The sequence below is a fragment of the Glycine max genome, chromosome 18, assembly GCF_000004515.6.
Source record: "Glycine max cultivar Williams 82 chromosome 18, Glycine_max_v4.0, whole genome shotgun sequence".
In the NCBI taxonomy this organism is placed as follows: Eukaryota; Viridiplantae; Streptophyta; class Magnoliopsida; order Fabales; family Fabaceae; genus Glycine; species Glycine max.
This window is the reverse complement of record NC_038254.2, coordinates 1,493,169-1,518,168: the sequence shown is the minus strand read 5'-3', so window position 1 is coordinate 1,518,168 and position 25,000 is coordinate 1,493,169. Positions and strand designations below refer to the sequence as shown.

Sequence of the window (25,000 nt, the reverse complement as noted above, 5' to 3'; positions counted from 1 at the left end):
GTCACGAAACTGGCCGGATTAAAGTTGAAAGCAAAAATTATCAACTCAGTTTGTGGAAATGCAACTTGCAAGTTCTGATTGACAATGAGAACTGAGAAGTTTCCCTATCAACATCAACAAGGTTTTTTTTCCCCTTTATAATCAAAGGTTTTGATCGGTTTTGGATCAATTACTCATTTTAACTATGCAATCAATTATATATGTAATTTTTTTTAGCCAATATATGTAAAATATTAATTATTTGAATTCTTGAATATATTAACATTAGCTTAATAATTATAAAAACTTATAGTTAATATTTATTATACTTTTCTTAAAAAAACTATTATATATATATATATATACATATTATAAAGTAAAATATATTTTTCATCTTTATAAAATTAAAAGAGTTTGATTTTTGTCCATACTATTTTTTTATGTTTTTAATCCTTGTAAAATTAAAATATATCATAATTTGATCTAGAGTTAAGGTCAATTATTTAAAATGCACATACATATACCATGAATCTCCACTTAAGGACTAAATACGTGTAAAATTGAACTTATATTCATTAAACATATATGTTCAATTTTAATCAACCTTAACTTTGAAACATATTATAAGATTTTAATTTTAGAAGAATTGAAAACATACAACAAGTTTCGTTGGGTCAAAAATCAAACTTTTCTAATTTTATAATGAAGAGAAACATACTTTAAATTATATTATATTAAATTGGTCAAATGAAGTATTAAATAAATTTAGTTTTAAATAAAAATGTATATTTTATTTGCTAAAAATTAACTTTAATTTAATGAATTTTCAACCCAACTTTAATTTAAGATTTAATATTTCTTTAGTGCTGTAATTTAGTACTTTTTTTCTTTTTATTATTATATTTTTTTTTTATTTTTAGTCCTTATTAATTATGTTTATTTTATTTTTGATTCATATGATATTTTATAATATTTTTTTACTGTTCAAAATATTATTTAAAATATTATAAGTACTAAAAATAAAATAAATATAATTTTTTAAGACTAAAAAAAACATTAAATAATAAGAACTAAAAAAATATTTAAACCTTAATTTAATGGTTAAAATAATAAAATTAATATTGAAAAATAATTATTAAAAGTAGTAATGTTATCAATAGATTATCTTAGAGTAACTTAATTTTCTTTCTGTGTATAATTATTTTTTGCCATTTTTTTACGTTAAATAAATAAATTTTAAATTGAGCATTATTGGCACATGATTAATTGAAAACAATAATGACGACGTGATATAAGTTTGAATGATATATGACGTGATGGCATCATATCACGATAAGCGTGAATAATAATCTCTCGAATTAAGTTACTATCTCAACCCAGACACACGCTAACAGAATTATAATTTTGTTGTTTTTTTATAAATAAAAAATTCTATGATTCTGTTGTGTTGGAAATACAACAAAATTATAACTCAGTTCAGTTAAAAGTATGAAGAAAAAAAAAACCTACCTAATCGCAGATTCAAGTGCAACCAAGGAAGAAGGAAAGATGGTGGGGTGCAGGAAAGGGAGGAGGGGCAGGCAAGTAATTTTGCAAAATTGCGGGTGAGAATAGCAGCCCCAATACTAAATAGAGTTCCATCACATCCATGCTTTCTTTTAAAGGGAATTGCTATTATCACTGCCTACTTTTGTTATTGGCACTACCAGTGTGAGTACCTTTTTATGGTATCCCAAAATTGCCCCCTGACATAAACCAAAATAGAAACATGGTTTTGTTTTGCAAATGGGATTAAAAAAAATTTAACAATGGAATTATGATTTCGTTGTTAAATTTTTTTATCCCCATATGCATAATGGTAACATACTTTCATTGTATATTGATAGTTACACAATGTAAACATGTTTATGTTGTGTTTTTTTATTTGCCACCCCCAATTGCGCTATGAAAACATGCGTCCATTGTATAACTATTAATGTACAATGAAAATATGTTTTTGTTGTTATATTTTTATCTGATGCACTTCATAAAATGGAAACATGTTTCTATTATATACATGCACGATAGAAACATGTTTCTGTTTTATAATTTTTTTGTCGAAAAATAATTTCCATTGTTATGTTTTGTCTCATTATTCACTTGTTAAGGACCTCATTAAATGACTTGCTATACAATATGTATATTTTAGAACAATTAAAAAATTTACAATTCTAAAAAATAAAAAAAAAGCAAATCATGCATGTTTTCATTGTGTAAAAAACACAACAAAAACACGATTCTGTTGTATTAAAAAAAAATACAACATTAGGTGATGTGAGGGAGACGAGAGTGAAGACAAGAGTTGGAAAAAGTAATGAAGAAATAAGAAGTGAGAGAGGAAGGGAGAAGGGTAGGGTGTATTATGAAATAAGAAGGGGAAAGTGAGAGAGGAAGGAAGAAGGGTTGAGGATGTAGGAAAAAGAAAGGAATGTAGAATGATAAAATTGCTATTAGCATAGTGTCAATAACAATAATTGTTCCCTCCTTGGAAAGGTATGATAAATGGACTGGTAATGAGCCCAAAAACTTGAATTGATGGCCGAAGCCCAAAATCTCTACGAATAATCTTTTCTTCATTCCTTGGAAGTAAATGCTACAAAAACTACCAAAAAGATACAATCTTGGCACGTTTACAGTTTTACTAACCGATAATATTTGTAGTTTAGTTTGGGGGATATTTTGGTTCGGTTTTCCGGTAAAAAAAACAAAAAAAAAAACTCGTGGAGTACTGGCTTTTTAAATTTACTTATTGCCTATGTCTACTTTTATTTTTGGGTACTTATTGTCTATGGGTGTATATTTACTATATAATAAAATAATTATGATTTTGGGTATGAAATAAATTATATTAAATTTTTTTCTTATCTTATATGTATTTATTGCCTTTCCAACAAAGATTAATCATTATTTTTTATAAGAATTATTTCATGCCAATATCGTGATTAGAAAAACAAATTATTTTGACCATACACATATCAATGTAATATTTTTGATGTATTTTTATTTGTTTCACCTTAGTTATTGATAATTTTAGTGATCCAAATGTTAATTTAAGTTTTTTTTTTTACTTAAAAAATACTACTTATTTTTAGTTATTTTTATCAGTTTTTTTTAGTAAATTTTCTCAATTTCTCTTAATCTAAAAGTTGTTTAAAATTTTTATTAGGACAATTGAGTATTTTGTATTGGAGATTATAATGAGAATTCAAGTTGAAGCTTCAATAAAGAACTTCCATAACAACTTCTATGTCTAATTGTGACATTATTTTTATTATTTTTGTTTTATTAATATTTATATAAATTTTTATTTTTTAAATTAGAATAATAAAAATTAATATTATATATAAATTTTTTTATCTATAAATCAAGCAAACCGAATGATTTAGTTACTTTAATGGTAGTGAGAAGAAAGAGTCTTTTTTAAGAATTTAAACCCTATCTCCTATACGTTTACTATTATCTAAAGGCTTAATCATACCTTTTGTTCTTTACTTTAAAAAAATCGAGTATTTTTATCTTTAATTGGACGCCAGCATATCAGTGTCGTTCAATGAAATTTACCTCAGCAGTTAATAAAGTCAACTAATGCAAATAAATAGTCAAAAACCGATGAATAAAATTCGTGAAATTTTAAAAATAAAAGACAGAATGTAGTAATGCACAGAAAAGTAAAAAAAAAAATTAATGAAAAATTTCATAAAATTATAATTAAGAGTGAAAAGCTACAATTAAGCTAGTAATACTTTTAAATTAAATTTTGTTTATCAACAATTGTTAAAATGTTAAAAAATTAACGGAAGGTTAATTTGTTAGAATGTTTAGATATATAACTAAATAATATACGCTAATTTTTTTTTTAAAAAAATAAATTCAATTCTTATATAATTTACTTTTGAAATTGATAAAAAGTTGTTTTGAATGTGATTAAATCAGAATGATTACAATTATTGTTAAAATATTAATTTTTATTAACCTTTTTCATTAGATTTTATTATCCAACGCAGATTTGATTGTTATTCGCGGTTAGTTTTGGGAATTCACCGGTTTCACTGTAGTCTCGCAACTTTTGTGTCTGTGATAACAAAAACTTGAAAAATCAATTCGCAATTGGCAGTTCTAGAGAGAGAAAGAGAAGGATCATCAGTGAAAGATTCTTCTTCTCCTCTATTCTAAATTTAATCTAAGCTAACGATGATGATGAAGAATTAGAATTCATTTTGACACTTGTACCCTCCGAATTTCAATGGCCGATCACTCAGATTCTTCTCCTCTTGTTCCTCCCCTTCCCCTCGCTGACCCTTCCGAGATCGACCTCGAAGCCGGTCCCTCCGAACAAATCCAGTGCCGAATTTGTCTCGAAACTGACGGTAATTTCACTTTCATCCTCTTTTTCTTTTTAAATTTTTCAGTTTCACTTTTCAGGTTAGGGCAAGCTGCACTTCGATGTGGTGAGAACAATCTATTCTTAATTCTATATACTAAATAAAATAAGTCGTGATTTCGAATTTTACCTGTTCGGTTTATTCAATTCATTTTATAACAACTTGAATCGCGTTAAGTTAAGAAGCACGGTTATTGGTCAAGCTCAGCTGATTTTTGGTTGCAAAGTAAATGAATTATTGTATTCGAATAATTCGATAACGTCTGGATCATTTGATTGGAATTTGAATTGCGTTTTCTTTTGCAATTATGTGTATAGTTGCTATTGGGACTGTTATTGTTCCACGTGTTGGGTATTGCAGCTATGTAAGCTTCGTTGTTGAATGTTTATCCTCAACGCTTGGATGTGTCATCATATTTTTTTTCAGTTGGCTTCCTTGTTTTTTTTTACCCAGGTAGAGATTTCATAGCCCCTTGTAAGTGCAAAGGTACATCAAAATATGTGCATCGAGAATGTTTGGATCATTGGCGAGCAATTAAGGTAATGATTAGTGATTTATTACATAACAACACAACTTTATAAGTGATGATGATTCGTGATTGATAGTAAGGATGGCAAGCTGTATCTTTTATGCAAAACTGACCCAAGGCTATTTTTTGGTGGTCGGTAAACCTTTTGTTTGGTTAATCAATTAATCAAATGATCTATGTTATGTTTTCATTTGTTGATCTCATGATATTTTTTCTAACCTGTGTCTATTACCCTGTGGTAACGGATTCAAGGGGGGGCATTGCCCTCCCTCCCTCCCTCAAGACTCTTTGTATATGTGAGAAGAATTTTCTTTTTAAAAAAATATTAATAGAGAAAAGTAAAGAAAATTTAGAATGTTGAGTTAGTGTTTACTTAATTTCCTTTGTATTGAATCATATCTCTGGTTTTACGCATGAAATTGATAATAAATAATTTTGTGAAATTCATAATTTATTAAATAATCATTTATTAAGTTAAATATTTAAATAATTGTATAAAAAAAATTTGGCCCCCCTTTCATACATCTCTTGATCCACCCCTGGTAGCCTGTACTTGACTTGGTAACATTTCATATCCTTTCTGATGATTTCTGCTGATTCTTACCCTTCAGTTATCTCTCTCTCTTGGCTACCCATTACCCTATTCGGTGATGAAAAGAGTTTACATGTTTGTCAATTTTATTTTAGGCAATTTGTGTTTGCAGTTTTGATTTACTCTCCATGGCTTTTAACATGTTTTCCTTGCTCTTGTATCTCTTGCCATTGACACATTTTTGTTTAGTAACTATCTTTAGTCTTCCATTCTATTCTTCCTTTTTTTTTAATGATAGTATGATACTGTAACAATTAATTATCTTTAAAATGAATTGTTGTGACTTAGTCTAGTGATGAAAAGAACTGTAGACAACAAGCTAATTTTTCTTTGGAAAAAAAATCCTCTAATGTATATGGTGCATTGTGGGGTGTAAGGTACTGAGTAAATAACCATTGATGGAGAAACACCTGGATATTCCATATTAAATAACAATGTGTAAAATGATGTACTTTGCGGTGCTTGACCTAAGAAATATATGGATAATACTTAATTTTTTATTGCAGGAAGGGTTTGCCTTTGCTCACTGCACTACGTGCAAGGCTCCTTATCATTTGCGTGTTCATGTTGCCGCTGATAGGAAATGGCGTACCCTGAAATTTCGGTTTTTTGTCACCAGAGATATTTTGTTTATTTTTCTGTCTGTCCAGCTTGTAGGTGATATGTTTCCATTAATCTTTCCATCTACTTATCCATTTTTACTTTATGAATGCATATAGGTGATCCAATTTATCCCCTTAATTACCTTTATATGCAGGTCATTGCTTCACTGGCATATTTGGTTTATCTAATAGATGGTTACCAGCAATATTGGCTTCGTCTTCTCTGGGGTTTTGATAGTGAAATGAGCTTTTACTATATATGTGGTAAATTGCGTTTAGCTTAAACGGTGTCATCAAATTGCTTATACAACATTATTTTCTGCAAATTCTTTTTTTCCTCCATCACCTTGAGTTCATAGTTTCCTTGTTCCACATTTAAAAAGATACTGGTTTTTGTGTTGATGTTTTGTTGGTATTTTTTAATGCAGGAGCTCTATTGTTTTTCGCCTTGCTTGGCCTTTCTGGGTGCTTCATTACCTGCTATGATCGAAGAGTACGCAATGATTTAGCTCAGCCTTGTAGAGAACTATGTCTTTGTTGCTGTCAACCTGGGTAATAACCTTGATTTTACAAATTCACAAGCCTCTGATATTGTCAGAACACATGATGAAACTCCGAGCATCTGCATGAGGCATCGTTATAATGCTTGTTTTCTTGCTTAATTGTAGGATGCCAGAAACTATGCTTGGAGTGTAATATATAAAGATAAAGATTTAATTTACACTATATCACAGACCCTTCTTTTAATAACTTTTTTTTGAAAGACATAATATTCCGTTGTTAAATTATTCATGCTTGCTTATGCTAAACAGAGAAAGAAGGCTGTGTCGTGTTATTAATGAATTAGGTTATATTAGCAGCAAGTTTGTGACTCAGAATGGCAGTGATTCGTGACTAAGTTTGATTTTTGTTTTGTATGTTGTTGCAGAGTTTGTGCAGACTGTCATTTGCCAGGCACTCTTTGTATGTGGACTGATTGCACCACATGCTTTGAGAGTTGTGGAACCATGGCAACTGAATGTGGTGGTTGTTTGGGGGGTGCTGGGGAAGCAGGGCTACCATTATTATTCATTATGGCTTTGATTGTTCTGGGACTTTTTACTGTAATTGGGATATTCTACAGTGTATTGGTTGCTACCATGGTAGGTCAACGGATATGGCAACGTCATTATCACATACTTGCAAAAAGGATGTTAACAAAGGTGTGGTTGGTTTACTTTCTCATCTTTTGTGCTTTTGGTGCATTGCTATGAGCTGTCAATTCTTGTTGCAATTCAGCTGTCAAGTCATGCTAAATTCCTAACTGATATATGCAATTAGCCCATTTAGCCATCACTTGGGTTTTTTTTAGCATTTAAGTCCTATATAATATCTTCACAGAAACATTTACCAGGGAAGGAATAGCCAAGAATCTCAACCATAATTTTTTCTGCTTTTGTAATTGACTTGTTTTTTAGATTCTCTTGCATTAGAGCCATATTGACTGAGGATTTTTATGATGCCTGATGGTTTTGCGAAAGTAAATGTATTTCAGCTACTAGCTTACCATTATATAACATGCATTGCTTTTGATGTAGCTGTTTTGATTGACTTCAAAAGGATTTTCTAGTATAATAAATTATTGACATTTGGCAGAGAACTGGAATTATAATGTGGAAAGTACTTCCAAACTCTCGTAATAATATGCATCTTTGCTACTGATATGAATATGATACCATTATATAGATGAGGATCTTTAATTGTATAAAAGCTCAGCCAAAAGAAGTAAATACAGAAATATGTCAGACTCTTTGATGGGTCTACTTTTCTTCTTCTCTGTCTCTTGCTCAGTACATGCTTGCCTCACTTCCTCCTCCCTCCCCCTTCCCCTGATTCTGTTCTCAAAGCAAAACTCCTTCGTCCCACCTGCTGCATGTGCAGCTGTGTTACAAATCAATTCCTCAAGTTTATCCTCACTCACACACCCATCCCAAGTACATGAGTATGCATTATGCAATCCCCTCCTGCTCTTCCATTGCCTGTATAATTTAGCTAGGGTGGGGCTGTGGTGCTAGGAAGCACTGATGTAACAGAAAGGCTGCCATACGGTTGTCAGATATGTCACTGTGGATCAGGATCCTCTCTTGCCTCTGCAGCAGGATGTTCTGTGCAGCCAAAATCTGGACCATTTATCAATATTTTCTCTCTGCATGAATTAATGTGCAATAACCAATCAACGGTTATGATTTGGCTGCAGACAAGATTGGCTGGAGAGGATGTGATTTGACCCACAGTTTCGAGATTTGGATTTGATGGGTCTTCACCGTTTGGAGTTGCATTCAATTTGTTAGTGAAGTTTACCATCTGAGTTTTTTATTCATTGCTAACAATGTCTGCATCAACTTATTTGAAGAGTTTTGTTGGATGTATTCTCTCTCCTTAGTCTTTTTGTCTGTCTGATATGACAAGTGTTTTAGATTTGATTTTGCAACTCTCGTTCGCTTATCCGGGTGTGATAGTAATTGAGCTTAGACTTGAGTCTGGTATTTTGATGCCTTAAGGCTGGCTTTTGGGCGGCCTCTTTCTGGATTACATTTGACATGGAACACAAGCAGTTTGAGATTAGTTATCAGTACTGATAATCCCATGTGTTAACTGCATGTTTTATGAGAACATCATGATGCCCTGAAAAATTCTGACGTCGTCTTGAATTGTTGATTGTGAAACTATTATTGCTTCTCATCATAGGAGTATGTGGTTGAAGATGTTGATGGAGAGTTGACAGGATCGGATTGGTCTCCCCCGGCTCTTCCACCCGAGCATATTCAACAGTTGAAAACATTAGGCCTACTATGAGTCCGAGTTTGAAAGAGTCATCAGTCATCTACTTGATGACTTGAATGGAAGTAGATATACATTGGCCCTCCCCATGTTTTGGTAAGCTGGTCCTTTTCATGAAGACCCGCAGTTAATTGATAATTGTGTAATAGCCATTCAATTCATTGTGGCTAGAGTTGTACGCTTGTGCTGAACCGCTGATATGTGGAAATTTGTGAATGTCTGACACGGTCTACTTATGTAAAGAAAATGGAAGAGGATTCTTTTAATGACCAGTAACAGGTTACAGGTACATCATTTCTTTTCCTTGATAAGATTCTGCTTGGGTAATCAGGTTTTATTCATTGCTTGTCCCATTTGTTTTAAATTTTGGTTTTGATTTGGATTACTTTACTAATCAAAGAATTCTAGCGGTAGAATTTCATTCGTACAGTTGCCCCGTTTTAAAAGCATATTGTTTAGAGTGAGGAAAAATATATGTTTGGTCCTGTGTTTGTTCTAGGTCGTAGTTTTGTTTTCATTCTCTTTCTCATCAGTTTAGTTTTTTTTTTTTTTAGTTATGATGATGTTGCTTCTGTTAAATTAAATTTGTTGTCCCGCATAATGGAAGTGAATCTTCTTGGCTTTAACGTCATTAACTGAGTCTTGAGTTGATAATTAAGCATCCCATAACGCTGTTGATTTTAACAAAGAGGATTATATTGATAATTTTGCACAAAGAAGAAATTTGGAGTTTCAGGAAATTTTATGATCCTAATCAGTTATGATAGTCTTTTTTCTTTCTTTCTTAAAATGATAATGTTTTAGTATGCTTAGTTTTTCTATTTTTTTTTGCTAAAACTCATGTCCATTTTACTTATTATTTACTTATTGTTATGGGATAAATCGGAGTTGTGGTTCCTAAAAAAATAACGGATTTGTGATCGAGTCAGAAACTGATTCAGAACACGGATTTTTATTTGGATTGGAGTTTTACGAAAATAGCCACGTGTATAATGTTGCATATATGGTATATCATCATTCATCACCGACTTACAATGACACGTAATTATTATTGTTATAAATCAAGGCTATAATATAACGATAAGGTGTACATTTTTTGCGTTTAAATATATAATTTAGTGTTTGTACGACTAGTAGACTACTCAAAATTTGTATATTTTTATCTTTATTTCATACTTAAAAGGTGAATTAGGATTTAAATCTTGAATTATTTAATTAAGAGACATAAATTTTTATCACTTGTGTGAATTGTTTTTTATGATTTTATATGGGAATAGTGTATTCTAAATTTGGTTTCTATTTACGGGTACCAAATTAAGAATAAATTATAGCGATACAATTATTTATATATATATATATATATAGCGATACAATTAGAAATGCTCTATATTATAAAAACTAAATTAAGAATAGGTAAGGAGATCAATGGTTATTGATTGACATATGATGATAAGAATTAAATTGATAATTTTTGGCAAATAAAATTTAGTAATTTTTTTACTGTAAGAATCAAATTGAAAATTTGTGACACGTATTAAGGCCAAAGGATGTTGATATTCATACATGTAACTTTTTTTTTATTCTAGCTTTTATTTTATTACATTTTTTTTCTCTCTTTTGTTTCATCTTTTTGTTTTGACCGGATGTTTGTATGATCTATTATATATCTTCCATTATTTTATTATTTCTCACTATTATTTTACTTTCTTGTATTTTTCTGTTGTTTTATCCTGTACACTAAGAAAGTAGTTTGACAAAAATAAAATATATCAAACTTATATTTATTTTTTTATCACATTTATATATCATGTTTTTTTAAAATGAAAAATATAGTTATTGCATTTCATTCATAATATGAGAAATAATACAAGTTGGGATGTAACTGAAGACACTATCAAACCTATATTTATTTTTTATCATATTTTATATATCATGTTTTTTTTAAATGAAAAACATAGTTATTATCTATGAAGCATGAATATTCTAACCTCTTGTCGTGTCTAGTGTTCGACACGCGTCCGTGCCAGTGTCCAACACCCATACTACGTTCTATATTTTTAACATTACAGGTGTTCACGTGTCCGTGTCCGGTGTCCGTGTTGGTATCGGTACTTCATAGGTTATTACATTTCATTCATAACATGAGAAACAATACAAGTTGGGATGTAATTGAAGACACCAAAGCTAACATAAAATCGAGAAACTCTTGCTAAGTTATGAGTTGCTTGATTTCCTCGTCTCTTTATAACACTCACCCTTGAGTTTGAGTTTGGGATAGAAGAGATGGAGGCTCTACATCTTTGTAAATAAGTCTGATTTTCCTGTAGAACAACTGATCAAATTATCAACCACCGTCTTGTAATCCAACTCAAAAATCACGTTCTGGAGTTGTAGATCTTTTTATCCAATTGATGGACTGGTGTAGAGCCCATGCCTCTGCAACTTCAGGTTTTGGATGTTCTTGAATTGTAGCAGATTTTGCTTTGATAAAATTTCCCTGAGAATCCCGCAAGCACATTCCTATGCCAAAGGTTTGAGAATCCTTGAGTAGGGCAGCATCCAAATTACATTTGATATGTCTTTGGTGAGGAGGAATTTATGATGCTGTGCCATTATGAGTTGTAGGTGGACGTTATTGGTTGTGCAAGGCACGGGCATGCTTCCATTCTGCCAAATGCTGCATAGCAAGAGAGAGGGCCATAAAAGATGGCTTTCCTATAGAAAATCAAACATAAAATCATGGAAATTATCTGCATTGTCCCATCTATGCTCAGCGAGATTCCATAAGTCAGCAGCTTGCCAAATGAGTCTGGCATGATCACAAGCAAGGAAGAGATGCCACTCATTTTCAATATTTGAATCACAGCAAACACAATGTAAGGGATAGAGGATATTTTTCTTGCGCAGGTTGGATCTTGTTGGAATGCATTTTCGAAGAAGCCTTCAAGTGAAGTGCTTTATTCTTTGAGGCACAACAAGATTCCAAATGGTCTTCCAATTCCCTTTAACCTTGAGGTGGCTATTGTCTAGCAAATGATCCATAATGGCATGATATGCGCTCTTAACAGTGTACTCACCATTCGTTGAATATTTCCGGCTTAGTTGATCTCTCTCCGTGATATTCAATAGTGTTAGGGAACGAATTTTTTGAGCATCCTCTTGGTTGAAGTTTGAATCTAGAATATCATTCCTTCAAAGGCAATTAGCATGATCAATAAGGTCAGAAACTTTAAGAGGAGAGATACCATTATTGGGGTGGTTGAGACAAAAGGATTAAGATTATTGTTAGAGCCAAGGTTGAGTCCAGACATGAGTAGAATCACCATTGCCAATCCTCCAATAACACCTTGCTTTACCATTACCTGTGAAGCGTGAATACTAAATCATACAAAAATGGGATTGTGCCCAAGGTGGACATCCAAGAAATCCATTGATGAAAAATATTTAGCGTTGAAGATTTTGAACATTATAGTATCTTGGTTGGTAGTGAATTTTCAACCTTGCTTTCCTAACATGGTAAGATTAAAGGCGTACAAGTGTCTTAATTTCATTCCTCCAAATTCTTTTTTTATAATAATTTTATCCAACTGAGCCAATTGATTCATTTCCTTTGTTGTTATTGCCCCACCAAAAACACTTCATCATTTTCTTCAAAATCATCTTTTAAAGTGGAATGGAGCAAAAAAGCACTCATGCAGCAAAAGGGTATAGATTGAGCAGCATATTTGATAGGATTTCTTTACCCGCTTTTGAGAGTTGTTTACTAGTCCAATGATTGAGCCAATTCCAAAGACGATCTTTGATGAACCCAAAAATAGCTTTTCCCTCTTGCCAATGATTGAAGGAAGTCCTAAATATTTGTTGGATCCAATGCTTTTAGTGACACCTAGGAAGAGATTTTGTGTCTTTGTTGTTGTTGAATAATCGAACTCAAAAAGATTTCAGACTTTTGAAAATTGATAAGTTGTCTTGATACTTTTCCATAAGTGTCTAGGATCTCCTAAAGGGTGAAAATTTCATTATTTTTAGGCCGACAAAAAAGAAAACAATCATTAGCAATAATAAGTGAGAGGGGGGAGGGGAGTCCCTTTGCACACCTTCACACCATGTATGTCACCTCTCACCTCCCCGTGTTTTAAGAATAGTTGAAAGACCCCAGTGCAAATAATGAATAGGTAGGATGGTAGTGAGTCATTCTATCTTTCGTCTTCTCCCTCGAAAAATTTCCCCCACATTATCCCCATTAACAACCACCTAGAATTGGATTGATGGGAAACAAATTCTCATTCAGTTTATCCATTTTTTGTTAAATCCCATCTTACCCATGATGCCAAAAAGATAGTTCGAGTCAACTCAATAAATTTTTTTGCTGATATCAATTTTGAAAGCAATTTCTCATAGTTTTCCTTTTTGTTTGCATCTTATGTGGTGAATAATTTCAGAGACTATAAGGACATTATCCAAAATGGAACGATCTTGGATAAAAGCAGAATGTTTAGGAGAGATACATTTTGGAAGAATAAGCTTAAGGCCATTGGCTAGGACTTTGGACATAATTTTGTATATAACATTGCAAAGGACTATGAGTCAAAAATCTTTCATGGTGGTGGGATTAGATTTTTTAGGGATGAGAAAAATTGTTGTTTTATTTACCTGAGGTGGGAATTGGCTAGTTTCAAGCCATGAGACTCTAGAATTAAAGAGCTCAGATCCACAAAGATGCCAAAATTTCTTTAAAAAGGTTGGTTTCAAACCAGTTGGTCATGTGTATTTATCTGAATCCATTTCAAAGAGTGTAGATCTAAATTCATCAATAGAGAAAGACACTAAGAGGGAGTCATTATCATTAGCTGAAACACATGGAGAAATTTTATTGATGATATGAAGACAATTATTAAAATTATTTTTAGCTTTGAATAAAACATCAAAGTAAGAAGAAGTTACATCACGTTTATTATTATGAGCGCTTAGATCAACTAGTATGATATTATTTCAATTTAATTAGATATCTCAAGTTTAATTTCTGAATATGCATATTAAATCCTAAACATGTAGTCTATACCAAAAAATACATTACTTTTATTATTTTTTAAATTCTTTTCATTTTTTTCTACTTTAAAATATGTTTTTTGATATTGTCAAGGGTATCCTTCAGTCTACTAAACCCAAAACTAATTCCACTTATCATATTGTATCTTTCACTTATCTGGAAGATTTTCACACATAAATACAAAATTTTGTGCTAAATATATCTTCTCCATAAGGTGAATTCAATATGACTAACCATCGGACCAATCCGTAGTTTTAAAAACGTATATCTGTATCTCATTTTTAGGAATTAGGATTCCAAAGTTAATGATCCCTTCTGAAAAAAAAAAAGGATAGGGACAGGCTTGGGCATGTGCATGTCGGACATTATTGCTTATTGTCTCTATACTACGTATACAGTGAGAAACCGTTACACGTGTCCCACGTTTCAATATTTTGTCATTTTCCAATTTGATGACCGATCACAGAGAATGGAATATTTTACAAATCATGCAAAACTCTTGTTTGGATTATTACCACCACATTTCACTTTTTAAAATTTAACTTCTTTAAAGTAAAAATATAATTAATGATGAAAAAAAGTAAAAATATACTTTTTGAAAAAGGAATTATAATTGTTAATTTAAAAAGTGAATTACATTTACCATCTTTGGCTTTAAAAGTTAAACTCCTTTTTAGTTCTATTATTTACAAATTGATTGAAACAATAATTTTATAATATTATTATTTTCTTTTTATTGCATCGATCATCTTATTTTCCTTATTGGACAATTTTTTGTACAACATTTATATATGAAAACATTTTCTTATTTTCAGTCCCCTTTTTATAATTCTCCCACATTAGATCTGTCCAAATTGTCCTATCATATTCAGGGCATGTGAACAACATGGGTAGGTTGAAGAAACATTAGTTAGTCCTCTATATTTCGTCGGAAAGTCTTCAGAATTTTTTAACGAAGGACACATTAATGGATATGACCCACCCCAACTAAAAAAGTATAGTAATGAGTAATAATTTAATAATCGAAACCTAACACGGCTTGAGCCTTATCCGAAACTGTTGACCGGCCACGCGTAGAGACGTAGAATCCGTCGCTATAAATAGCTTTTGCTTTGAACAAGGTTTTAGTAAGAGCAACCCTTAACCACAACAAACAACATCGTTTCATATATAGTGAGTGAGAGAATCTACCATCAACCATGTCTGATATTGCTATGTTGGTAGCAGAAGAATATGAGAGGAGGACAATGAATTTTAAGAAGGCTGGCGCTGTACAAGAGAGGAACTTGAACGTGGTTTCTTGTGCTTCTTTGTTGGTTCTGAAGGAGAAGATTGAGGTGCAGAAGAAGGAGCTTGTCAAGTGGGTTTTGGAACCCAAAACCCAATTTGCAATTGCTGCTTCTAACAGTTTCTTTTCTGCTTGAACAACTTCAGCTTGCTGGTTGCAATAGTTGGCTGTTGTTGGCACCTTGTTGTTTTATTATTTTTTCCTTTTGTAATCTATGTTTCTCTGTGTTACTGTGCATAGTTATGTTTTGAATTAAAGGCAAATGTGTTCCCCGTTTAACATCTCCGGTGCCCCTTTTTATATATATACTTTGACATATCTGATCTTATGTTTTGTAATTTTTAAACTATTGATTAGATTGTCTGGGATTCTAGAAGGTTATAAAGAAACTCATTACTCACACGTACATGCATACATGTACTCTTGGAGTTGGAGGGATATGTATTGATATAAATAAATTTTAGTGTAAACTCTATAGGAAATTAGTATAGATATTTTGATTAAACAAGAAATTAGCAGGACATGAAAAACAGAAGTAAATATATGGCAGACCTGTTTTAGTATGCCCTTTTTTAGCAGAGTGGGCGTACATGTTTTGCATTACTGTCCCCTGAACCGTGTTATTCTCAACACATTTTCTCTAAGTTTACACAATTACACCACAGCCAGGGGTGGAGCCAGGATTTTATTAAGGGGCTAATAAAAAATCTTGATTTAGAAAAAAAAAACAATTAAATTTTCACATGCATAATATATGCAAGAAATTTAACATATTTTCTTATAAGCAGAAGAAATATATAATTATATTGAGTAAAGAAGATTAACCAATAAGTGCCAACAATACACATGCACACAATGATGAATAACAAAAAAAATAGAAGAGAATAAAGAACTGACAACAATATCCTAAAAAAAGTGTGACAAAAGATAGCATCTCTTATCTTCAAAATAGAGATGAAACTTCAAAAATACAATCAACAATAAGTCACTCATCTCATTATTATCAAAGTATAATGTTTCAATCCAATAATGTCAATAAAAACATAGTATCTAAATTTGAAGTAAATGCATTAGACACCATATGTGTTTTTTCATCATCTCTTTCTTTTCTCTTATAAAATTACTATATGTATAGTTTTCTTCTTAAACATCTCTCAACCAAAAAAAAGAAAAAATTAACCACAACAAATTTAAATTAATTTAGTGAAAAAGGAGTTTCATTACATGAATATAGGTATTATAAAAATTGGCAGAAAACAGTTAGACATGTTAGCTAAATATAAATGTATTGTTAGTAAAAACAAAAACTATAAATCTAATAAGCATTATTATTAAAAGAAACTAGTTGTTTTATGTGTTCAAAACTAGTTTTTCTACAAGTTAATGAAATGCAATGCAAAAACCTTTACACACATTAGAAAGAAAAAGGAATGAGAACATATGTGAGGTGTAAATAATTACAATTTGCAGAGCCATTAATTTTTTTTAAAGCAAAGTGAATTTTATTAAGATGGCAATGATTACAACTTGACAACTCAAGTAGTGTAGACCAATTAAACAGAGTCTGAAAACATCAAATGCCTAAAGACTTATAATTGTAAAACCTGGTTGGTGTTGCACATCCTACACTCATGCACCACCATTTCACATCTTGACCAAAACCAAAGGAAAAATAATATCATCAAAAGTAGTATTAATTAATTATACATAATATTAGGAAGGTTTAAAAATCTGTAGGGGAGGGGGCCATGGCCCCTATGGGTCCCATTGCCTCCACCTCTTACCACAGCTTTTTTTTATTATTATTTTAAAAACTAGGTTGTGTTGTGAATTCATTATAATCAAAATATATTTCTATTATAATGAAAATATATTTCTATTATAATGTATGATAACCCTTATTAATACACAACAAAAATATATTTTGATTGAACAAAATAGAACTAGTTTTTGTTTTATTATTTTTTTTTAAAAAATATTTAACCCAACAAAAACATAAATGTTTCCGTTGTATTGCTATTATTTTAAACTAAAACAACAAAAAGAAGTTTATGTTCTCAACAACCCAGGTCGCTCTCTTCAAACACCACACTCACATTCTCACAATTATTACAGCACCACACACTCTTTCTCACTCACCACACCCATCTTCTCACATCAATATCTTCTCACACCACACTCACTTTCTCACAATTACATTTACAGTAACACATACTTTCTCACTCACCAAGTCCATTTTCCTACATCACTTTCTTCTCACGCCACATTCTGCACTTACTTTCTCACAATTACAACAACACACCTTTTTTCACTCACAATAATAGTGTCATTTTACTTTTTTGTAAAAAAGTTATAATAAGTTTCAGTCATGTTAATTTTTTTTAATGAAAATTTAACACAATAAATACTTGTTTTTTTTATATTATATTTTTTTGTACAATACATAATAAAAATGTGTCTGTCAAGGATATTTTTGTTAAAAAAATAAAAGAAAATATGGGGTGTGAACTTGGATGGGAGAATAGAATAACAAAGCCTTGTTGTCTCTTTGTGTACTGCTGGGCCACCTCTTGGGACACTATTGTTTTATTTGGACCTGTGCGACCCGTTCTTTTATGATATTGGGCCTAAAAGAGAGGCTTATGGAAATCCAACACTTTTATGGCTGGTCACTTCTTCGATAGTATATATATTCTTTTCATATGTATTATTAATTGTAAGTACTTAAATCAATGATCAACACTCAATAAGAGTATAGGAGTCGTTTGTTTCATGGATTATTTGTTATTGTTTGAAATTTGAAGTTGGAAAATTTTATTCCATATATTCAACATAGTCTTAAGTGTGCTCACCTAAAAATTCTTGCCATATATCTGTCGACTGTACTAGGCCTTTGAGATTAAAATCCAATCCATCGTGGACCAAGTTACAGCCTAAGATTAGGTGGTAACAACTGTTATTTACACCTCCCAGATTTACTAATACTATATATATATATTCTTCTTCTTCTACAAGTATCTCTTTTTTGGAAACTACTTTTCAAAACAGATTAAAAAATTTCAACACATTTCAGAAAATATTTTCTGGAAGTGTTAAAATTTTAATATTTCAAAAATACTTTCTAGCCATGTTAAAAATTAATGTATTTTGAAAAAAGTACTTTTTGAAAGCCAAATTTTAAGGGGGGGAAAGGGGGTATTGCCTTTAAGGGGACAATTTTTGCATTGTTTGAGATAGTTCATGTCAGTGACATCGTAGTCACACATAACCTGGACACTTGGCTACGCTTCTCACAGTCATGAAAATTTCATATCTCAATTGGAGGAGCGACTTCACCAACAAATGAGACATAATTTCAATAATTACTTCACTTGGAATATTTGTTATTATTGAGATTGGAGTGTGGATGCATCTACAAGTTTATATTCCTACGGCTTCTTCCAGAGACTCATAATTTATTTATTTTTCTACTATTTCTTCTAAAAAAATTGAGAAAGAAAGTATCTCAAATTGAACAGACCAGGCCTAGGGAAGTCTCATTAATATTGCGTCAATCAAGTTCTGATGGTTTAGGAATAAATATGAACTCCTATATCTCCTAAAATTGAGCTTCTGATGCTAAAAAAATCAGCATCCATGGTTCATGGTTGTTTTTCTAAAAACTTGCACAATATGAACCTCACAGTTCTTGTCCAACCAATGACGAATAGAGGTAACGATAGACTAATAAAGATGAAGAGTACTGTGTTGACGCATGGTTAACAAACTGAACCACGATTTTAGAATCACACTCCAACAAAGTACCTGAAAATCAGTACTTGAAGAGCTATAGCCTCTGTTATTTCCCCCCTTGCCCCTGGGACATATACTGGATCAAAATCATTTATCAATTTTTCTTCTACATAAAGAATAATTTTAAATATAACCAATTTTCCTTTAATTAAAATTTTAAAAATTGAAAAACAAAAAATTATACTATTCATAATTTTTTTATATTCTCTTATAATTTATACAATATATATATATATATATATATATTGATTTCTTAACCAATATCCTAAACACTAACAAATACCCTTATATTAATTTAATTGTTTGAAACAAGGAGCACGCAAGAGTTAGTGGGTGGAGTACATATGCTTTTGTAAATCAATTATTGTGTTCACTACTTGACCGACACTTCTTAACCGTCACATCGATCGGTTGAGCTACCATTTCAACCACTAATCCACTCCCACTATGATAATAAAACCCAGTGACTTTCATTTTCATATAATCTAGTAGTATTTTAATACATGCAATGGAATGAAATAGAAATTGCTAGTATAATCGAGTAGATGAATAAAAACTAGTACTGACTCTACTACGACCAAGTTGCTTACAGTGATTATCCAATGATCCTTCATTGTCCACAAAATTTGTTTAAACTTTTGGTGATATACAAGAAGCTTTTATTTCTAAGATGAATGTTGAGAGCCGTATCGGGTGGTTAATGAATATGATAAGTGTTTATATAATTGGATAGGTCATCCCTTTATTAATTGATTTTTAAAAAAATCTTTTAGATGTCTTTGCTGCACTTTAACATCGTATCAAAACTAGCTTTTGAGGTTGGGTAGGCATCTCACATTATTCATTCTAAGAGTGATTTTTAGCTCCTTAATTATAAGAAAAATTATTTAAAAAAAAAGATGAGAAATTATAATTATTCATCTAAATATATAACAGTTACAATTTGTAATTTGAAATTTATTACGACAAATTATGTTTATACAATTTTTCATAACAGAATATGTATAATAAAGAGACCAGGAAAGAAAAGAGCGAGATTGGGACGTGTGATAATATAGTTAATGTATGTAATAGAAAAAAATAAAAATAATATTATAAAAAAATTGTGTAAGTACTACAATTCATTTATCACGTATGTGATGTGAATACATGTAGAGGAAATAAGTCAACGTTGAACTTATGTCTCTTTCAACTCAAAAAAAGAAGGAGCAAATAATTCATTTTGGATGAACAATTTGAGGGGAAATGTCTGTAATCAAGGATTAGGGAACACGCATCATATGTACTTGCAAAGTTCATAACTGAGAACCCTTCTTGATTATTCTTCTGCCAATACGCAAAGGAAAACTTATAGAAAATTGTAATAGCATTTGATATAATCAATAATACAACATCGACCACATGCATGTGAAGAGTAAACCTACTTCAAGTTGTTGTCATTGGTTTTTTACATCAAAACCCATTGGTTTATTGCCCAACTGTCCAAGCAAATGTGTTGAAAAATGTCAGAGACTAGTTAAGAACCTAGCTAATTGCAGTATGATAGGAGTGCACCATTAAAACCTACGACTTTCAACACTGTTTGATGCATTCTTATATTGTTTCATTGACAAACAAATCATAATATAAGAATAAATAATCAAATTTATTTATGAAAATATGAAGATTGACAAATTAATTCTTATCGCACTTTACTGCTACAGAAATCGAAAAACCAATTGAGGATTCATTGATCCCAAAAAGTGTCAGTTTGATGCATCCCCTGTGTCCTATGATATTGAATTTGTCCATCTACCTCTCAACCATATTGAATAATTAATGTCCTAGGCTACATATTCTCCTTAATTTGGTTCTGCCACATGATTAGCAAATGATCGAAAGCGATGGCAACGTCTATTTCTAAGTCAAGTCTGTTAAGTTGAGATCACCGATGAGGACTTATGTCTTTCCTAGCTATGTGAAGACAAACATGACCTAAGTTAATTTAAGCTGGTGGAACGAAGAAAGACAACTTATCAATAATTATCATTACCATTTACGCTTACCTTTTAAGCATATATTTAACTTAGGATGTTAATTTCTTTAACCCTTTTTATTGGATTTATGCAATTAAATAGATTTAAGTATCATTTTGCTATTTTTGAAATACTTTTTTAAGCAAATTTTACTGACTTTTGGTGCTAAGCACAATTTATGTGCTCATAGTCATAGAAGATCCAAACATAATCTTTTTCAACAAATTACAACCTAAACCTATATTGTTTTAATTTTTTTTATGTTGCATGTGTAACTGTATAATTCTATGTTTTTCACTTTTGAGAAAATTCACTAACTTTCTTTCATTTTAATATATCGTTAATTAATATTTGTTTTTAATCCATATTAACATTAAAGCAACTTTTATGAAAATCCAAAAGAATTGCTTCTGGACATCAAACCATAAACTTATTCGAGTCCTGATTTTTTTATACCTATAAATTTTAAATACCTAGTTGACCCTCTTATTTTTTTTCTATATATCTCTTTTTTTCCTATTAAATCATATCACTTAATATATCTATATTTTTCTTCTTGTCTCTGTTTCTCTCTAAAGGCGTCAACGGATGTAAAAAAATCTTTTTTCAACTTATTCACCTACCAATTTATCAGTATACTAAGAAAGGGTCTTCGTAGAATATGAGTAGAATATGAATAATATGTGTCTGAGAGACTCCACTACCTCATTTGACCAACCAACTCTACCGTCAGTAGGAAGTTGGGTTTCCTCCATCACAATTGCCGGATGTTTCTAACCCCAAAATTAAAATGTCCACTTACACAGACATATGAATATGAATTTCTAGATCAGTCAAACCTTAATCCAAATAATAAGCAGAAGAAGAGTGAAATACAAAAAAGGTAGCATCGATGCTTTAATAATATCTATATCTATAGGGTGTACTTCAATATTAATATTCCTCCGTAGAATCCTGGCAGGGGAAGAATAACAAATTAAACCCTTTTCTAAAAAGAAAAAATAATTAGGTGGTTTTGTTTTAACTATATAGTACTACTATAAATATGTTGAAGACATTGGGTAATTCAGAGAGAGAGAGAGAGAGAGTTATCTGTGCAAATTAAGTGTTGCCACCACGAAATGCTGAAAAAAGATAGAGAAGATTGTCATGATTCCCATTAGAAGCAGCCTCTGGTTGATTCTGATGCTGACGGTGCTTGAACACAACATCATCAGGCAACACCTGTTTCCGACAAAGTGGGCACGTAGCCCAGTACTGTTGCAACCACTTGTCCAAACAATCCCTATGAAACGTGTGTTGGCATTTGAGCTTCCTCAGCTTCTCCCCTTGCTCGAATTCGGACAAGCATACCCTGCACTCTGTAGCGTGCTCTGCCTTCAAGTTAAATCTTTTGGTGTAGCAAATTGTGGGGTTCTTCTTCTCGATGAGTTTGATGTATTGGCGGGTGCTGATGGGACGTGATTCCCTTAGCTTCTGAATGAGAATGATAAGCTCTATTAGAAGGGATGCTAATAGCATTATCATTTTCCCACAAAGCTTGTTTAAGAGCTTAGAGAGAGGTTTCATATTGATGCTAACTAAATGCAACTAAACTAATGCACTAATACTTTTTTTGCTTTTTTACATATAAACACATGACTTTAATACAAAAATTTCTCGTTCTGCCCCGTGAAGCGGTTAGACTTATCTTTGCTTAATTTGTTTGATACAAACTACCATCCAAACCCGTGCAATGTACGGTATTTTTTTAAGTATAAAAAAAATATTTTTTGATTTAAAAACAAGTGATTAGGTGTACAGTGTTGACTTAGGTGCTAAGCACTATTTATGTGCATTATTGTTTGGGTAATACTCTTTTTGTCTTATCAATCCTTTAAGAATTGAATACTTTGGTCGCAGTCGAGAAGGAGGAAAACAATTAAATTAAGATTATAAAATTATTGGAATGACGTGCGCGTTTGGATCAAAATTCTTAAAACGGAACGGTGGTTGAGCCAAATTAGAACAGGAATGGGTAGCCGGTCAAATTAAGTGGACGAAATGGTAAGAATTACTACAGTATAAATATTGGAATAATACTAGAATGGCATTTTTTGTTGAAGAAAAAGTATCTCAATTCTGACTAGAAAAAATAAAATACACAAAATATGTTGCCTTTGCCACTTCACGGAAGTCAAAAACGTTATAAAGAAGCAAAAGAAAAATAAAATCAAAGAAGAAGACTGATTGCATGGAATTTTTCTGACTTGGGAAGTTGCATTGCACATTCTTCATCCTTATATATAACTCGCAGTCTTTGAGCAGCCACAAACTAAAAATTACATCAGTTTACCCTAATTTTCGATTTGTATTCATTTTTAACATAAATTGTGCGGGGCACGATGGCGCTTTGTGCCTTTATTAATTGGACTTAGTCAGAAGCACTTGAGATTGGTGGTAAGTGGCGTTAGTCAACAACTAATGCATAGGGAGTAGTAAGGGAGGAGGTTCTTATCATATATATATATATATATATATATATATATATATATATATATATATATATATATATATATATATATATATATATATAGTATGGATTTTGCATACCAGTGATCTGTTTAAGAAATTAAAATTTATTTTGTAAATTCTAAAAGAATGATAAAAAAAATATTGTAAATAATATAATTTTTTCCTTCTAATAAAAATATTTTTACTTTAAGTTTTTTAATAATACTTTTAAGATATCGTTTATCATTTGCCATAAAGTATTTGTAATTTTACTGCTTCATATTTTTTATGTCGTTTGATACATAATTTATATAAGAAAATTTGATACGTACTTATCTTCAACAATTTTTTTTTTAAAAAACAGCTAATGGATCAAATTTATTAAAAAGAATAAGAAGCACAAGTTGTGCCCGATGTACATTACAAAACACTTATACTGCTATATGGTTTGCAGAAAGAAAGAAATACAACATGAACAAAAACACACACATATATAGCCACAAAGTCGGATTAAATTATACAAATATAATTTTTATAATTATATATATATATATAATATATTTTTTTTATTAATCTAATCGTTAAATTATATCTATATATTATTACTATCATTTGAATCAAATTTTATTAAAATTGAACAACAATAAAAAAATAATCAATAATTTATATTTTAAAATATTCATATAGATCAATTTTAATCTATATAAACAAAATAATAAATAATTTTAGATTAATATTAGATTTTGTATATATAATTTATATAAAATGAATTTTGAATTTAATGATAAATTTTAAGAAAATATTAAATATTTAATTAAAAGTTAAAAAATAATATAATAGTTATGAAAGTTATACGATATGATTATATATATATATATATCATGAACCTTCCTATATATTCTTCTTTTCGTTACTGCGACTGGAATGACTCGAAGTTGCAAAAAAATCATTTTATTTGCGCTATTCCCCAACGCATACAGTAGCTTCGTCAATACAGGGTAGCTAGGCACAAATTCATTCTGGTCTGATTCTTTTCCTTTGACACCAAAAAACTCCAGTTTTTGCAGCACACTGCACAACAGCACAAGTCCCCTGAATTGAAAAAAAAGAAGAAAAAGTCACTACCTAGCCCTCGTAACAATTATAAATTAAAAAGTTATAAAAATTATCCTCCTAATACGCTATTCGGATCGATCTTTATCACATCTTCCCATGTCCACTCATATTTAACGTTTCAAAATTTTCTGGGAGGTCCTTGCTTCCCATTCTATGCGAGAAAGAGTAAATTATATTTTTTTCATTATTCATTTTTTGTTTCTTTTTATATTATTACATCACCAATTTTTTTTCTTTCTATTTCTCTTCTTATTATAAATAATATCGGGTGATATTACGAGAGCAACGTTGCTATATGAAGTT

At 30.9% G+C, this 25,000-nt stretch overlaps 3 protein-coding genes across 3 annotated transcripts; 2 read left to right on the top strand and 1 right to left on the bottom strand.

The window, feature by feature from the left end:
* The first annotated feature begins 4,065 nt into the window (after positions 1-4,065).
* On the top strand, positions 4,066-9,232 carry LOC100791777 (uncharacterized). The gene is made up of 7 exons (XM_006601880.4): positions 4,066-4,385; positions 4,854-4,939; positions 6,028-6,174; positions 6,279-6,387; positions 6,552-6,675; positions 7,052-7,325; positions 8,851-9,232. Exons 1-7 carry the CDS (start codon positions 4,262-4,264, stop codon positions 8,956-8,958), a joined length of 972 nt encoding a protein of 323 aa, XP_006601943.1. The 5' UTR covers positions 4,066-4,261; the 3' UTR covers positions 8,959-9,232.
* A 5,874-nt stretch (positions 9,233-15,106) lies between these two features.
* LOC100792830 (uncharacterized) lies at positions 15,107-15,597 on the top strand. The gene has a single exon (XM_003552074.5). It carries the CDS (start codon positions 15,193-15,195, stop codon positions 15,415-15,417), a length of 225 nt encoding a protein of 74 aa, XP_003552122.1. The 5' UTR covers positions 15,107-15,192; the 3' UTR covers positions 15,418-15,597.
* A 6,302-nt stretch (positions 15,598-21,899) lies between these two features.
* Positions 21,900-22,793, bottom strand: LOC102668078 (probable E3 ubiquitin-protein ligase XERICO). Its single transcript, XM_006601879.4, has one exon. The coding sequence runs from the start codon at positions 22,655-22,657 to the stop codon at positions 22,190-22,192; it is 468 nt and encodes a 155-aa protein (XP_006601942.1). The 5' UTR covers positions 22,658-22,793; the 3' UTR covers positions 21,900-22,189.
* Between the last annotated feature and the right edge of the window lie 2,207 nt (positions 22,794-25,000).